The sequence below is a fragment of the Babylonia areolata genome, chromosome 16 (assembly GCF_041734735.1).
Source record: "Babylonia areolata isolate BAREFJ2019XMU chromosome 16, ASM4173473v1, whole genome shotgun sequence".
In the NCBI taxonomy this organism is placed as follows: Eukaryota; Metazoa; Mollusca; class Gastropoda; order Neogastropoda; family Buccinidae; genus Babylonia; species Babylonia areolata.
The window spans coordinates 23,652,719-23,670,023 of NC_134891.1; the positions used below are offsets into that span (position 1 = coordinate 23,652,719).

The following is a 17,305-nucleotide window of genomic DNA, read 5'->3' on the forward strand; positions in this document are numbered from 1 at the left end:
GGTTTTTTAAAGGAAAAAAAAATTTGCTGTTTCATTGAGTGTGATGTTTGATGATGAAACTAGGAGAAAGATGTGTTTACTAGCGTCTTTATTTAACTCTTTATTTAACTCTGTTATTGTTATTAATCTGTTTGATGTTAAATTCTTAGTTTGTTTAGTTATTCATATGTTCAGTGTTTGATTTCATTTGTTTGTTTTTTAATGCTTTGTTTCACAAACATGTTTGTTAGTGCATTAAAAGAAATATGATTTAGTATTTGCGGACCAGTCATTGTGGCAAAGTTCACAGGTGATGATAATGAGAGTGGATTCTAACCCCATCAGAGACGCGCCAGAGTGAGAGTATTTTGGCCACTGGTCAGCTCCTGGCAAGAGTTGAGTTGCTACAGGCCCAAATGGGAAGGCTGGGACCCACACCACCCAGTACTGTTCAGTTTGTGGATGTGTCTTAGTTTTTCAGTGTCCTCTAGGAGTTTTTCAGATTCCTTAACCGACACTGTAGTGTGCCTGTATCATTCAGGTCTGCTAGACACTGGTGTATGTCACCAGAGGACATGTAGAGTACATCCCCGGTTGGTTGTCTGACACTTTGGCATATGTCACCAGATCACAGTCATGTAGAGTACTTTGTCATGTGGCTGTCTGCTAGACACTGGTGTATGTCACCTGAGGACATATGATGTTGAGTACATCACTAGTTGGTTGTCTCACACCTGCTGGACCTCCATTGCAGCATGCATTCATAGCCATCATCAGAGAGGCATCAATTTTTTTTAAGTGCCAAACCTTATGGCCTTCAAAAAGTTCGACATTCTATGGCTTTTGATGCCTGGTCTCCATGTCACCTCTGCATCCATGCCTGTGGGTTGGGTTGAGTTGGTGTTGGTGCAGGCACATTGACGGGGCACTGGTGCAGGAGGGATGAGTCGTCTCCACTCCAAGGAGGCATTCAGCTGGCCTGGCTTAGCACCCAGGCAGTTGTGGTCGGCGCAGGGAATGGCTTGCTAGGTGCTGTACCATGTGTGCTGAGCATCGTTGTCCCTGTGGACTGACTGCTTTGCCAAGGGTGCTGCTGTGTATGCACGATTCATGATTTGTGCCTGTACCGACTCGGGTGGTGTGGAGGATGAAGAAGAGAGGGGAGAACTTCGGTGTGTATGGCTTCTCTGCCAACTGCTCTGGAGTAAATTGAAAGGATGAGTTTACCTTCAGCTGGCAAGGGACACCAGCTTTCTTGCTTGATGGAAGCTACCTGGTAGTTTTACAGTGCACATGGTGTGCTGAGGGCGAGTGTGGTGAACGACAGCTGGTCAGGTAATAAAGCTGTGCCAAAGCCCAAGTCATGCGCATTTGTACTGAACCTATGGGGAGCGCACCAGTCAGCTGATCCCTTTGCCTGAACAGCAAAGGGTGTGGCACTATTCTCGGACAACGCAAAACAAGCCTCATTTGTTTCTCAGACAGTGTACATGTTGCAGGTAAACATTGTATCACTGTCAGTATCTATGCTGTTACTTTGGGTGTGAGAGTTGTCTTTGAAATTGAATCATTGGTGAAGGAGCATATTTATCAGTTCATCTCCCTTTTCAAGTTGCAAGCTTAAGAAGACTAAACAGCAAGAAAATGGGCATACATTATTTCACACTCCTTGATTAAGACATGTCAGCGTTATGCAATGCTTACTGTCTACTTCCTTTGGCATGTCTGGCTTTTCTCTCTCTCTCTCTGTCTCTCTGTCTCTGTGTGTGTCTCTCAGATTCCTCTCTCTTTCACACACACACACACACATGCTCACTAAGCCCAGCATCAGCAGCTGTTACATAATTCATTGATGAATTAGTTTGTTGCGTTTCTGGTAAGGTCAGTGATATGGATTATTGGTTGGTTGATATTATGAGTGAGGATGAGGACCCATCATGTTCGTGTTCGGCTAATTTTGATTCATCACTTTTTGTTTTTTGTTTTGCTTTGTTCTTGAGTGTTTCATTTTAAGTGTTTCATTTTCTTATGCTGTATTTTTTGTTGTTGCTATCTCTTTCTGTTTGTGTGTGTGTATGTGTGTTTGTGTACTGATTAATTGTGATTTGGTTATGAATGTATGTGTAATGATGTGTAATAACTGACCGTGTTCCTTATAAAGTTTGAAATTGAGGGTCAGTTTGAACTGCGGGTCAAAATTCTGAGGGCCATTTTATGAAATCTAGAAGCCACCGCGGAGTGTTCATTGTAAACTCAGAAAGGAAAAGAATCTTTTTCTGCATCACTTTGATCCTCTGCCAAAGTACATAAAGTTTTTTAAAATATTTTTTTAATTTATTTTTTAGTTAATTTGTAAAAACAGTAACATGCCTTTTAGACTCACTTGTGTAAACAAAGTGAGTCTATGTTTTAACCCGGTGTTCGGTTGTCTGTGTGTGTCTGTGTGTCCGTGGTAAACTTTAACATTGACATTTTCTCTGCAAATACTTTGTCAGTTGACACCAAATTGGGCATAAAAATAGGAAAAATTCAGTTCTTTCCAGTCATCTTGTTTAAATCAATATTGCACCTCTGGGATGGGCACACACACAAAAAAAAAATGAAGCCTAATTATATGCAAACTGCATTTACTGTTATATTTATATTTTTTGTATTCTCTAAACTTGGCATTTTGATCTGATATTCTTACCCAACAACAAGAGCAGTCATTATTATCATTTTTTGTTCAAACAGGAACTTCTTTTGCTAAGCATGGAAGTTTTATTTATTTTGCAAACGTTTTGGTGCAGATAATAAAAAAAGGAAATTACTCTGTAATTAATGCTAGGGGACTTAATTCGAATCTGGTTAGTACTTTTTTTTTTCTTTTTTTCTTTTTTTTTTAACGCGAAGCTTTATAACAACAAATACAGAACACATTTTAACGATTAGTTTTTTTGTTTTTTTTTAAGTGTGTCACAAGTGAGTCTTGAAGGCCTTGCCTCTCTTGTTAAATCCTTGATTTTTGTTTTTTTTAATGAGTCGGGTTTGTAAAAAGTTTTTGATTTTAGCTCTCTTCTGGAAGGACACACGCACGCATGCATGCACGCATGCAGAGTCTTTGTCATTGATCAATAAAACGCAACAGTATAATATTCCACCTGGATTTGAATTTAGAATACTCATGTTTAAAAAAGAAAAAGAAAGACACACCTGATCTTTAAAGGATCTTTCTGTCCAAAATCACAGTTCTTTACTTTGTAACAGATGATTCATATAAGGGGCATAAGATGGCACTCAGAATAAAGTGCCTCTCAACCAAGTTCCTGACGCAGCAGTTCAGAAATATTGATCTTTTTGATTTTAAAGATCTATTTTTTAAAAAGTTCTAAAATTCTATGACTGGAAACGAGTGTGAACCCTTTCTACTACACCCCCTGCTATTCCCCATCAACCCCTTTCCCCCCCACTCCCCGCCCCACCCCCTGTAACCTCCCATTCCCTCAAAAAATGAGGGTGAGACTTGAAATATAGCTGTGCACTGATCCCGTGATCCCTCAGTTGTGCTTTATAAGGAGCAGTGATTTGATGGCTTAATGCCGGGTCATACTGACACACTTTTTCCTGATGGATGGAAGAAGTCTATGTTTGGTGATGTCCAGACCAAAGCGCAGGCCGTGCCCAACCAGGGCGTGTGGGACATGCGCGGCAAGCAGTTCTACTATGGCATTGAGATTCGTGTCTGGGCCATCGCCTGCTTTGCCCCGCAGCGCAATGTGCGAGAGGACGCGCTCAGGTTAGGGCTGCTGGTGGCTTCTGGTCCTGTCTCTGTTCTGGTCTCATCTTGTGTCTTGTGGTGTCTCTTGTCTTGTCTGTCACATCTGGTGTCTTCCTGTCTTGTCTGTCGCATCTGGTGTCTTCCTGTCTTGTCTGTCGCATCTGGTGTCTTCCTGTCTTGTCTGTCGCATCTGGTGTCTTCCTGTCTTGTCTGTCATTATCTTGTGTCTCTTGTCTGTCTTCCTACTCTCCCACACTTTTTGGGGTTCCTTTTTTTTTGTTTGTTTGTGTGTGTGTGTGACTTTTTGTTGTTGCTCATTTGAACAGGATGGTATTCTTCAGACTGTACTCTGAAATCAGACTTGAGATGATTTGGAGAATAGTACACTTATACCTTAACATGCAGCTATAGGTAATGTCATGGTTTCAGACTGATACAGAAATCCTCGGTCTCAGTCCTGTTGACAGTCAATCCAAGTTGATTTTGGTCACGTTAATGTAATTTTTTGTTTTTCCCATTTGAAAGAATAAAATGTACATGTTGAAAAGCGTTCTGAGAAAGGAGGACTTCAATGAAAAGTGAAATTTTATGAAAGAAATTCTGATGGGTTGTGAGGTGTATGGATGAATGATGAATTTACACACAATTTCAATAGGCTGAAAAATAGATGAGATTGTTACGGTTTTGATTCAGTTTCTTTTCCCTCTCTCTGTTTCTTGTGCCCACCCAAGTTGGATGCTTTGCTTGCGGTTGACAGTGTGTGTATGTTTGAGCCGATGTTTTGGACTGTGCAGAAACTTCACACAGAACCTGCAGAGAATCTCGAACGATGCGGGCATGCCCATCATGGGCCAGCCATGCTTCTGCAAGTACGCCACAGGGCCAGACCAGGTGGAGCCCATGTTCCGCTACCTGAAGAACACCTACCAGGGACTGCAGCTTATTGTGGTCGTCCTGCCTGGAAAAACACCTGTCTATGGTAGGTGGACAGAATAGAGTCACATGTTTAGAAATTTTTTTTAAAATACTAAGCTTTCACAGAGAAAATTCTTGATGTCTCCTCCACTCATGCACACAGTCATGCACAGAGTTTGCTCCAAATCAGTATAAATTAATTTTCATTAATCAACCCCACCTCCACACACCCGCCCCTACCAAAAATAAAACAGAAAAAATCGTGCTCACACTGAAGAGTTGGGCGTATCTCCATTTTATACACATTTCTGCATAGGCAATTTGGCTTTTTATTTTTTATTTTATTATTATTTTTAAGTCTTTTATTTTACTTTTTTTTCAGGATTAAGACACCCACTTTGGTCAGGCGGCCCATAGACTGTGGCCACAAACTTTTCAGTATTACTGAGATCTGTCACTCCCACCCATAGAATTTTCATGCTTGTTCAGGACAAAAACAGAACAAGAGAAGTGTTCCTGAGTTGCTTCATATCTACGTGAATGATGTCAATACATCACAGCTTCATGCCTTAAAAGTCACCTAAGTTAAGCTTTAAAGCCGCTTCAAAGTTGGTGTTTGTGTGAGGAAGTACATGCTGCATTACTCCAAAGCGATCTCGTTTGAGCTCTGTTTTTTTGCCCGGACGCAGACTTTTTCACTTGCATTGGAAAATTCCCCTCCTCCTCTTTGTTGAAGGGTTCAAAGCTGAGAAACCTTACAGGACTAAAGAAAAATTGACGTTCTTCTTTTAGCAGGCAGTCTGTCAGGAGGAAATGAACTGTGGAATGGTGTTGACGGAAATACAGTGTAAAATGTATATGATAGTCAGTCGTGTCCGAGTATGACCATCAGAACAGCAGAGAAGGCAACTGCTGTCGCGACTATCTGGGCTAGAATTTAATTATGGTGGAGAGTGTCTAGCCCAAGTTACATCCCCACTCTCTTGGCCAAAAAGGTTTTAAGACAGTCGGCGTTGGGATGGTTCCCAAAGGCAACTAGTCCCCAGAGCCAGTGCAATTTTGTCAGAAGTGTACTGTCATCAACTCTGTGACAGTGTTGCGATGGTGGATGACAACTGCAGTGACGGGAGTGTGTGTTTTGTGTGTGTGTGTGTGTGAACAGCGGAGGTGAAGCGGGTGGGGGACATCATGTTTGGCCTGGCCACGCAGTGCGTACAATCGAAGAACGTGAACAAAACCACTCCCCAGACCTTATCGAACCTGTGTCTAAAGATCAACGTCAAGCTGGGAGGCGTCAACAGCATCCTCCTGCCCAGCATACGGTGCGTACCTACTGCTGACATCACATATTGGGCGTGTGTTGTGGGGTTGGGTGGGTGGGGGGAGGGGGGGGGGAAGAGGGGGTGGAGGGGAGGGGTTAAAAGGGGTAGATAGAAGGGGGGTGGGGGGGTAGAGGAGCGGGGATGAATGGAGAAGATGGAAGGGGGGTTTGTAGATATTGGGCAAATGGAAGGGGTGGAAGGGAAGGGGGGTAGAGGGGAGGGGGGTAAGTGGGGTATATGGAGTGTATACACGTGTGGCTTTCCTCTTTCACATGTTCCCTGTCTGTGGTTCAGTCTCAGTAATATAGCTAGCAAGGTGAGGATGAACACTGGTCATGTTGCTGGGGTTCTTTCAGTCTCCTCTCCCTCCTTCTCTTATCTCTTTCTGTCTCTTCTCTCCCTCTCTTTTCCCCCTGTCTTTTCTCTCCTCTTGTCTCTCCCTCTCTCTTCTCTCCCTCTCTCTTCTCCCCCTCTCTCTTCTCTGCCTCTCTTCTCCCCCTATCTCTTCTCCCCCTGTCTTCTCTCCTCTCTTCTCCCTATCTCTTCTGTCTCTCTCTACTCTCCGTCTCTCTCCCTCCTCTCCCTCTCTGTATGTCCCTGTCTCTCTAGTGATATCTTGATTCTTCATTGATTAGTAAGTGTCTGTAAAACAAGTAATAAATATGCAGATTGTTTGTAATATGGGTGACACTTTACTGTGGCAATATGCTCTCCAAGGGCTAGCAGCTGGAATTTCACACAGGGAAATCTGTTGTGACAAAACGTAATGTAGTACATCAGTCACAGTTGATTATGTTTAGTCACAATGCACACAACACACATGCATATAGTATATATACCCTGAATACCCTATGCTCGTAGGTCATACTTTGCTGGCTTTAATTAGCATTGGTGGCTTATTTTGTGCATTGAGCTACTCAACTTTTTACTGGATATGATGTTGGGACTGTTTTTTCATGTCATAACATTTGCTGTGCTGTTGATAAGGCGCATTACAGTGAAGAAAAAAGAAGGAACCGGAGTGTAAGTACTGCAGAGCATGGATGCTATTTATATTTATACCTTGCACCTTTTCATTACAGCGTTTTACTTTCAAACTGACAGTGTGTCAGCAGTGTGATAGTTTGTTATAACTTGTGTGTAAAATGAATCTGCATTGACAGCACTGTTTCGACACTGTCTTCGGAGCAAGGTGGGAGAGCGTGTGTTGATAATTGCCTTGTTATTTTTAATGATTGTTTTTTTTTTGTTTTGGCAGTTGTAACAGGTGTAATCTACACTTTGTAGATTAGAGGGTTTTTCCGCAGACATTGCAGGAAACGGGCTGTTCAAAAACCTTTTTTTAAATTTTTTATTATTATTATCATTTCTGTACAATATTTCAGAAAACTTCACAACAAACTGCTGTTGTAGATATCAAGAGATTTAGATGAAAAATAATATTCTTCAGATGTATAACCAAAGAAATGGTCCATAAGACATGTTGTTATGTTGTTGTTTTTCCCAAAATTATGTTTGTTTTAAAACACTCCTGGAGCCCGCTTTGTCACAGTGTTAATATGAGGGTAGCAGTCAGTCAAGTATTTGAACACACTTTGGTTGGTATAGGTAGCCATTTAACAAAAGCTTGGGACTTAAGGTAACAAAGGCGGGCAGCCAGTTAACAAAGGCAGATAGTTAGCCAGGAAACAAAGAGCAGTCAGGTAACAAAGGTTTTGAGATAGGCAGCAAAGGCAGTGAGTTATCTTGATAACAAAGTCAGTGAGGTAGCCAGGTAACAAAGGCAGTGAGATGGCAGTGAGCTTGGTATGAAGTACATAATAATGTATAGCAAAGACAGTGAGTAAGCACCCAGTCAGCTAAGATATGTGTGTAGCACAGAGTAATGCATAACAAAGGCAAAGAGTTAGCAGACAGACAGACAGGTATGTGTGTAGCACAGAGCAGTTTGGAGCGCAAAGGAAGTGAGTAAGCAGCCAGTCAGCTAGGTATGTGTGCAACACAGTGATTTTTTCAGAGGCAACGAGTTGCAGTCAGACAGCTAGGTTTTTGTGTAGCACAGAGGAATGTGTATAAAAGGCAGCGGGTTAGTAGTCAGCTGGGTATGTGTGCAGCACAGAGTAATGTGTAACAAAGGCAGAGGGTAACAGTCAGCCACCTGTAAGTATAGCACAGAGTAACTTGTAGCAAAAGTAGTACGTTAGCAGACAGTCAGCTATGTCAGGTATGTGTGAATGCAGACAGCTAAATATGTGTGTTGCACATAGTAATGTATAACAAAGGCAGTGAGTTAGTTGTTTAGCTAGGTATTTGTGTAGCACATAGTACTGTGTAACAAAGGCAGTGAGTTAGTTGTTTAGCTAGGTATTTGTGTAGCACATAATAATGTGTAACAAAGGCAGTCAGTTAGTTGTTTAGCTAGGTATTTGTGTAGCACATAGTACTGTGTAACAAAGGCAGTCAGTTAGTTGTTTAGCTAGGTATTTGTGTAGCACATAATAATGTGTAACAAAGGCAGTGAGTTAGTTGTTCAGCTAGGTATGTGTATTGCACATAGTAATGTGTAAAAAAGGCAGTGAGTTAGTTGTGTAACTAGGTATGTGTGTAGTACATTGTAGTACGTAACAAAGGCAGGCAGACAGCTAGGTATGTTCATGGCACATGTGTAATAAAGGCAGTGAGTTAGTTGTTTAGCTAGGTATTTGCGTAGCACATAGTACTGTGTAACAAAGGCAGTGAGTTAGCTGTTCAGCTAGGTATTTGTGTAGCACATAGTACTGTGTAACAAAGGGAGGCAGTCAGCTGGCAGACAGCTAGGTATGTTCGTAGCACATGTGTAATAAAGGCAGTGAGTTAGCAGCCGGTCAGCTAGGTATGTGTGTGGCACATGGTACTGTGTAACAGAGGCAGTGAGTAAGCAGTCAGCCAACCAGGTATGTTTGTAGCGTATTGTACTGTGTAACAAAGGCATCGAGCAGTCAGACAGCAGCTAGGTATGTTTGTAGCACATTGTAACAAAGGCAGTGAGTTAGCAGTCAGACAGCAGCTAGGTATGTTTGTAGCACATTGTAACAAAGGCAGTGAGTTAGCAGTCAGACAGCAGCTAGTTATGTTTGTAGCACAGTGTAACAAAGGCAGTGAGTTAGCAGTCATGTGTAGCCCAGAGTAATGAGCCAGCCTTGTTGTCCAGCCCGGCAGTGTTTCGGGAGCCGGTCATCTTCTTTGGGGCCAGCATCACCCACCCTCCTGTTGGGGACAAGTGTAAGCCCACCATCGGTGCTGTAAGTCCATCCCTCATCTCCTCCTCTCTGTAGCGGCCCTTCCCCCCCCCCCCCCCCCGCCCCTCGCACCCCCACCCCTCCTGTCCCCCCACCCCCCTCATCTGTAATGCTTGGTGCTGCGAGGAGTGTGTGAAGTGATGGTGGAACTGTGGGCACACACATGCACACACACAACGTTCGCACTGACGCTTGCTTGCTCAATCCGTGGATCAGCGCTCGGTTTGAGTTGAGGAAGAACAGTGATGATGACGTGTTTGTTGGGTTTTTTTTTTAGTATCAGTGTTATAACAGGTGATGTGAAGATGGAGTGGGTTTTAGGTAGGGATGGAGGGGAGAGGACAGTTATGGGGGTTAGACAGAGCGATGGTGGCTGATGGGGTGTGTGGAGAGGAATGTGTTGTTGTGCAGCAAGATGTCTGTGTTCTCTGTGCTACTGATGGCACACAGCTTGTCCTGAAGTCTTTTTGTTGATGTGGTGATGTGTGTTTGCTTGTTGTGTCTCTGTGTGCTGTGATGACACCAGTCTGATGTGTCTTTGCGCCGTGGTGACACGTGAATGGTGTGGTGACGTGTGTGTGTGTGTCGTCTGTGATAGTGTGGTGTGGAGCAGTGCAGCTGTGAGCATCTCTAATCATTTCTCCTTATGTCTCTTGTTGCAGATGGGATGTATAGCTTGTGTCTGCCATGTATATGTGACTGTCAAACAACTTGCTTCCTTCATGTATCTTCTTGATCTCTCTCTCTCTCTCTGCATACAGTGTATGAAGCATGCTGACATACAGTGTGTACAATGTGCAGAAAGCATAGTGGCTGACGTACACACAGTCCTCAGTAACCTGTGTTGTTGTTGCTTTGTCTTTGACTTTGCTCACAGGCTGCTGGCTGCCGTTTCTCTCTTTTCAGAGCCAGTAACTCTCTTCGCAGTTTGCACTCCTTTGTTCTGTTGTCTTTGACATGGCGCAAAGCATTGCTGTGAATGATACAGGAAAAGAAATGTATCCATGTGTGTGTATATACACATGCACACATGTGTCCGAAATCAGCCTTGCATGTGTGAGGCGTTCTTCAAGGAGTGAAAGGAAACAGGAAAGGCACAGTGGAGGTTTGTCTTCCTGGACTGTGTCAGCAGATCCTGATTTGGATGGCAAGCATCTCCCCGGACAAGTTGAAGTTAGATTGTGAAGGGTCTTTTATGTTTTGGTTCTTTTCTTTTTCTTTCTTTCTTTTTTTGAGATGGTTCTGTTCCTCCTGTGTTCTTGAGCTCTGTCCCCTTTTCCAACACCCCTCCCCAGCCCTGCCCTCTCCATACCACACCCCTTTGTTGCTGCTGCCCACCAGGTGAGGAGTGGCAGCTGTTGCAGGTGGTGGGGCACCCAGAGAGAAACCTCGACACTGGTACTGCTGCTGCAAAGGAGTGGCTGCCGCTTTTCTGTTGACATTTCACTTTTTTCTCCTCCTCCTCCTCCCTTATCCCTTCCCTTCCTCCAGCCCAGCTAATGAGCAAGGTGGCACTGTTTTGTTGTTCTGCTTTCAGCCCGGCAGTGTTCCGAGAGCCAGTGATATTCTTGGGCGCTGATGTGACCCACCCTCCTGCCGGAGACAGCAGTAAGCCCTCCATTGCAGCAGTAAGTGATCCCCCTTCTCCCCTCCCCTCCCCTCCCATCCCTCCCTCCCAGATGGTTGGAGGCAACAGTCCGCAAACAATGGGCCTTGGCTGTAGGCTTGGCCTTGACCTTTTCTGTGCTGTGTCCCCTTTGTGTGTGTGTGTGATCTGCACTCTTCAGGCTTGCATTGGTTATTGTGTTCACTGCTTTTGGTATCACTTGTGTTGTCCTTGTTCTGAGGTTTTTTTGGTGTGTGGTTGTTGTTTTTTTTTTTCTCTAAACCTGTTCAGTGCCCATGACTTCAGCTGACGTCCAGCACTTAGTGTTGGCATAGTGCCTATAGGACGTCCACTGATGTCCAGCATCTGCTCTGATTTTTCCTTCTTTGGTATTCGGTTCAGTGAACATTAACAGTCTCTGAACAGTCGTGTCAGGATTATAAACATACTTAAATGAGCATATGTTAGTTGAAAGACCCCATTCTTCTCAGTGTTTTGCTAACTGGACTGTGCAGATCGCGCATAAAAAGTGGGTTTGCCTCATATGCAAAAAGTTGTCAGGATTCTTTGTCCACCTATGACAGTGGTCCCAGTCAGCAGAATTACGCAACTTTGCAGGCTGTGCAGATGATTATGTATGACGATAAGACATTGATCTGTCTTGTCTGATGAGTTTGAACTCAAAGGTTATGACAACAGTGACAGGACTGACAGCAGTATTTGACATTTTGCTGAGTACATCTATACAGTCAGGTGAGTGGGTGACTATGACAGGCAGTGAAGACGCAGTGCGTTCACATAGTTTGGAAAGAGGTAAAGGAGAGAGGAGTGGTATAAGACTGTAGGCTGAAGGCCAGAGGGCATGGAAGGGGGTGTGGCCATAAAGGTCAGTGAACGTCTATTAACAGTGTTCAACTAGCGGGAATGGACAACAGCCAATAAACCATGATTTTCATGAAACGCAGGGTCGACAGTGGACGGGAATCACATATTATTTTTTAACACTTTTGTCACTGATTAGTTGACCAACTTCTTTTGTAGAGGAGGTAAACTGGCTGCACAGTAGACACTTTACAGGTTCAGTTGCAACAAGGATAGAGTATCATGATCTAAAGGCTGAAGGGCGTGGAGCGTGTAGGGGGGCTTTTAGGTGTTAAAAACAACTGAACTGATCAGTTTCTGAGAACATAATTAACATTTGTCTTGACTGAACCTGTGTCATTGTTGGGACAGTATTTCACTGACATGTCTGCAAGAGTTGTGATTGTTACAATAAACTTAATATGGACCTTTTTTAGTTTCTTGTATGGGTATCGGTCAGTAAGCATGCTATTTCCAGCTGAATTTTGTTTTTGGATGTCTATTCTGTGGAGGTGAAAATAAGACTTTATTGATGCACAAAAATTATCTTCTCTTTGAAATAGTTGAATGAAGAATTATATGCAATCAGAATAATTGGGGAGAAAGCTCAGATTCAGAATTCATATCCATTTTCCTTCACAAAAATGTTTAATCTTCTGAATTCCTTGGAAAAGGGAGAGGTTTTTTTTTCTTTTTTAACAAATTTTCTGGCACTGAATGGGTTGATTTTTTTTTTTTTTTTTTTCAATACTGCTTTTATTGTGCCATGCTTTTTATAGAAAAAAAAGATGTCACTTTTGACAGATTATGATTGTTGGCATAGCATTTTTTAAAATTTAGTATTACACAAAATATTCATTTTTGAGATAGAAATTTAGTATTACACAAAATATTCATTGGAGAGATAGAAATCAAATGCCTGTGTCCAAATATTAATTTGCAGATAATCAACAAAAAGGTGTGGATGAGCTAAAGTGGCATTGCCCAAGCTAGTGTCATAAAAACTAAATGAAATAAATAAATAGATAGATAAAGAATGGCACATACTTGTGTTTTTAACCCAATTGGGCAACAGGTCTGGGTTGCATGAGCAAATGGCCGTGCATAGTTGGCTGAGCATTAAGAATCTCCGAAAGCGTATGTTTATCACATGTTTATCACATAGGCTTGGAGCAGTTCTTCACATTTAGCCAACTTTGTGCAGCTGAGATCACAATGTAAGCCAGCCCTGGTATTAACGTGGAGTGATGGCGTAGAGGTAACGCGTCCGCCTAGGAAGCGAGAGAATCTGAGCGCGCTGGTTCGAATCACGGCTCAGCCGCCGATATTTTCTCCCCCTCCACTAGACCTTGAGTGGTGGTCTGGACGCTAGTCTTTCGGATGAGACAATAAACCGAGGTCCCATGTGCAGCATGCACTTAGCGCACGTAAAAGAACCCACGGCAACAAAAGGGTTGTTCCTGGCAAAATTCTGTAGAAAAATCCACTGCGATAGGAAAAACAAATAAAACTGCACGCAGGAAAAAATACAAAAAAATGGGTGGCGCTGTAGTGTAGCGACGCGCTCTCCCTGGGGAGAGCAGCCCGAATTTCACACAGAGAAATCTGTTGTGATAAAAAGAAATACAAATACAAACCTCAGGTGTTTCCTGCGTTAAAAAAATAGCTTCCGTTACTTCAAAAATGTTAGTTTTCACATCCAAGTGGTGGTGGTTCAGTGCTTGCTGTGACATCATTGCATAGCTGTGTGTCCTTGTGTCTTGGAGTAGGACTGTGCTGCCTAGTTTGCGGACTGTTACGTTGTGCCAAGTTTTGGCCGAGTGCTAGAGTTAGAGCATGACACAGCAGTTGCCTCCCCTCCAAAAGCAAAGAATCGTTCGGAATTTTGTTAAAAATGGTTTGCTGATTTAAAGCTTGGTTTTTCTTCCGTTGGTGTGGACACTTTGGTTTGGCGTGAAGAGCATTTGACTCATGCTGACTCCTGGTTTGGTTTGAAGAACATTTGACTTTTGTTGTCAGTTGACAGGCACATGCAGTTGCCTGAGTTGTCTTTGGAAAAAGATTTGTTGAAACTAACCATGACAATAGATATGTTTTTCATGCCAGTCTCTCCTACATCCCTCTCCCAGTTGTCATGTGATTATTCCCTCCTACCTTCCTCTCCCTGTTGTCATGTGGTGTTCCCTCCTACCTTACTCTCCCTGTTGCCATGTGGTTGTTCCCTCCTACCTTCCTCTCCCTGTTGTCATGTGGTTGTTCCCTCCTACCTTCCTCTCCCTGTTGTCATGTGGTTGTTCCCTCCCTCTCCCTGTTGTCATATGGTTGTTCCCTCATATCTCCCTCTCCCTGTTGTCATGAGATTGTTCCCTCCTACCTTCCTCTCCTTGTCATGTGATTTTCCCTCCTATCCTTCCTCTCCTTGTTGTCATGTGATTTTCCCTCCTACCTCCCTCTCCCTGTTGTCATGTGATTGTTCCCTCCTACCTTCCTCTCCTTGTCATGTGATTTTCCCTCCTACCTTCCTCTCCCTGTTGTCATGTGATTGTTCCCTCCTGCCTCCCTCTCCCTGTTGTCATGTGATTTTCCCTTCTACCTTCCTCTCCCTGTTGTCATGTGGTTGTTCCCTTCTACCTTCCTCTCCCTGTTGTCATGTGATTGTTCCCTCCTACCTCCCTCTCCCTGTTGTCATGTGGTTGTTCCCTCCTACCTCCCTCTCCCTGTTGTCATGTGATTGTTCCCTCCTACTCCCTCCTCTTGTCATATAATTGTTCCCTCCTACCTCCCTCTCTCTGTTGTCATATAATTGTTCCCTCCTACCCCCCTCTCTCTGTTGTCATATAATTGTTCCCTCCTATCTCCCTCTCCTTGTTGTCATATAATTGTTCCCTCCTATATCCCTCTCCTTGTTGTCATATAATTGTTCCCTCCTACCTCCCGCTCCCTGTTGTCATGTGGTTGTTCCCTCCTACCTCCCTCTCCCTGTTGTCATGTGATTGTTCCCTCCTGCCTCCCTCTCCCTCTTGTCATGTGATTTTCCCTCCTACCTTCCTCTCCCTGTTGTCATGTGATTGTTCCCTCCTGCCTCTCTCTCCCTGTTGTCATGTGATTGTTCCCTCCTACCTCCCTCTCCCTGTTGTCATGTGGTTGTTCCCTCCTACCTCCCTCTCCCTGTTGTCATATAATTGTTCCCTCCTATCTCCCTCTCCTTGTTGTCATATAATTGTTCCCTCCCATCTCCCTCTCCTTGTTATGTGATTGTTCCCTCCTACCCCCCTCTCCCTGTTGTCATGTGATTGTTCCCTGCTGCCTCCCTCCCCCTGTTGTCATGTGGTTGTTCCCTCCCTCTCCCTGTTGTCATGTGGTTGTTCCCTCCTACCTCCCTCTCCCTGTTGTCATATAATTGTTCCCTCCTACTTCCCTCTCCCTGTTGTCATGTTATTTTCCCTCCTACCTCCCTCTCTCTGTTGTCATGTTATTTTCCCTCCTACCTCCCGCTCCCTGTTGCCATGTGATTGTTCCCTCCTACCTTCCTCTACCTGTTGTCATGTGATTGTTCCCTCCTACCTCCCTCTCCCTGTTGCCATGTGATTGTTCCTTCCTACCTCCCTCTCCGTGTTGTCATATAATTGTTCCCTCCTACTTCCCTCTTCCTGTTGTCATGTTATTTTCCCTCCTACCTCCCTCTCCCTGTTGTCATGTGATTGTTCCTTCCTACCTCCCTCTCCCTGTTGTCATGTAATTGTTCCCTCCTACCTCCCTCTCCCTGTTGTCATGTTATTTTCCCTCCTACCTCCCTCTCCCTGTTGTCATGTTATTTTCCCTCCTACCTCCCTCTCCCTGTTGTCATGTGATTGTTCCCTCCCACCTCCTTATCCCTGTACTTTCTTGCCCCTTCTGCCTCACCCCTAGCCCTCCATCTATTTCTTTCTCTCCCCCAGAAAATTCTGTGATTTGCATGCACAAGCATGCATGCATGCATTTGTCCGTATAATTGCAAAGTAATGTGTATGCTTGTGCGGATTTACTTCCCTACATTTTGTTTTGTTTTGGTGTCTGTGTGTAAGTTAATATCACTGATACTAAATGGGCGAAATCAAATCCACAGAAACCCACCTCACCCATTTTTTAGAGTTGATGACAGCTGCATGGTGGTCTTTGCTGGATGATGAAAGGGTAGCTGTTGATGGATTCTTCTTTTCGTGCTGCTTGCCTGCTGTATTTTGGTTTTGCTAATTTCTCTCCAGGCCTTGTCCGCTTTGCAAAGAGTTGTGCTTTGCTGCTTGGTGTGTGTGTAATAAAGTGGACTTTGATTTTGGGGGTTGGAACAGTTTAGAAAAGCATTCATTCATCTTGAATTACTTGTTACATTGGGGATGGATATAATATGTATCAGTTCAAAGTGTTGAATAGTCATATTGCATTAGCGGAATTTCTGCACTAAAATTTTAAATAATAAAAAGTTCTGATGATCAGTTTTAAGTATATAATTTTGAATTTTTACTGGGGAGGAAAATCACTTTGTTACTTGTCAAGTGATGTCTTTTTGTTACTGAAAAACTACAGTTTTGGTTAAAGCAGAAGAAATAGAATGATCAGTTTTCATTCTCCAAAGCCATCAACAAGAGCAGTTGGCTGAACAGTACAACAGTCAGAAGTTTTGTTTTGATTTGGGAAGGAAGGAGAGATGTGACCAGAACTGGACAAAAAAAGGAGGGAAAAAAGTGTGTGGTGGTGTGTGCTCACTTGAGTGTTTCTGGTTAACTGTGTAGTGTGAAGGGGGAGGGGTGGTAGTTGTGATTGCGGTGTAGCTATACCCAGATATACCCTTCCCTTGACCAGGGAGGTGAGGTGTGTTTGTGCCGAGTGCTCATCTCGGATAGTTTTGGTGCATGGTGTGGAGAGAGAGCGTGTGTGTGCATGTGAGGGGTGGCCGGGGAGGGTGAAGGGGGAATCTTTAGTCAGCATCCACCAGCAGTCATGCTTGAATACGCTGTTGAGTCCTTCAAAGACACCACGGCCAGGCTGCATGAGGAATATTTTAGCATCGCTTGGTTAGCTTAGCATTGACAATATTCCCAAGTCTGTGCATTAACTCTCTCCGGATTCGGACGATGGAATGGAATAGCATTTTCCAAAACTAAAAATCCATCACTCACTGTACACGTGATTTGGTGATTAGCCAAGCAGAGTGCGCTATTCTGGGTTGCTCCACAACTGAATGGTATGATTGGCCAGCCTGTAATGTGTGACCTGTCTCACACACACGCTGACAAAGTCACAGACCAGTCGCCTGCTCATGTGCCAGCTTGTTAGTAAAGTAGCACTGAAGCGTGTTCTTCTCAAAGTGTTGCGAAGTGAACAAGGCAGCAATAGCAACGTTTTAGTGTTGCTAGAGTGCTTGAAATACTACAAACTGAAGGGTCGGACATCAAAGATGTGGATGATGACAAAGAAGAAAGTGAAGTAAGTGCAAAAAGTGAGCATGAGTATGGTGATTCGGGGTGAAAAATTGGCATATTTTCTACATAATGATTAAACTGTAAAAATAAGATGAGAAATTTTATTTTTTATTTTTTTATTTATTTTT

General features: G+C 43.5%; 1 protein-coding gene across 15 annotated transcripts in view; it reads left to right on the forward strand.

The window, feature by feature from the left end:
- LOC143291246 (protein argonaute-2-like) overlaps positions 1 to 17,305 on the forward strand; it is a 75,651-nt gene that overhangs the window by 48,764 nt on the left and 9,582 nt on the right. For 13 of the 15 annotated variants that reach the window (XR_013056488.1, XR_013056489.1, XR_013056491.1 and 10 more), the window contains 4 exons: positions 3,621 to 3,754; positions 4,531 to 4,715; positions 5,814 to 5,973; positions 10,789 to 10,879. Coding sequence is in view for 11 of the 15 variants with exons in the window: in XM_076601048.1 (XP_076457163.1) it covers positions 3,621 to 3,754; positions 4,531 to 4,715; positions 5,814 to 5,973; positions 10,789 to 10,879 (570 nt within the window). In the remaining 4 variants the exon portion in view is untranslated. Of the gene's footprint in view, positions 1 to 3,620; positions 3,755 to 4,530; positions 4,716 to 5,813; positions 5,974 to 9,163; positions 9,255 to 10,788; positions 10,880 to 17,305 lie in introns of all 15 variants that reach the window. The other 2 variants (XM_076601046.1, XM_076601047.1) reach the window with 1 other exon arrangement.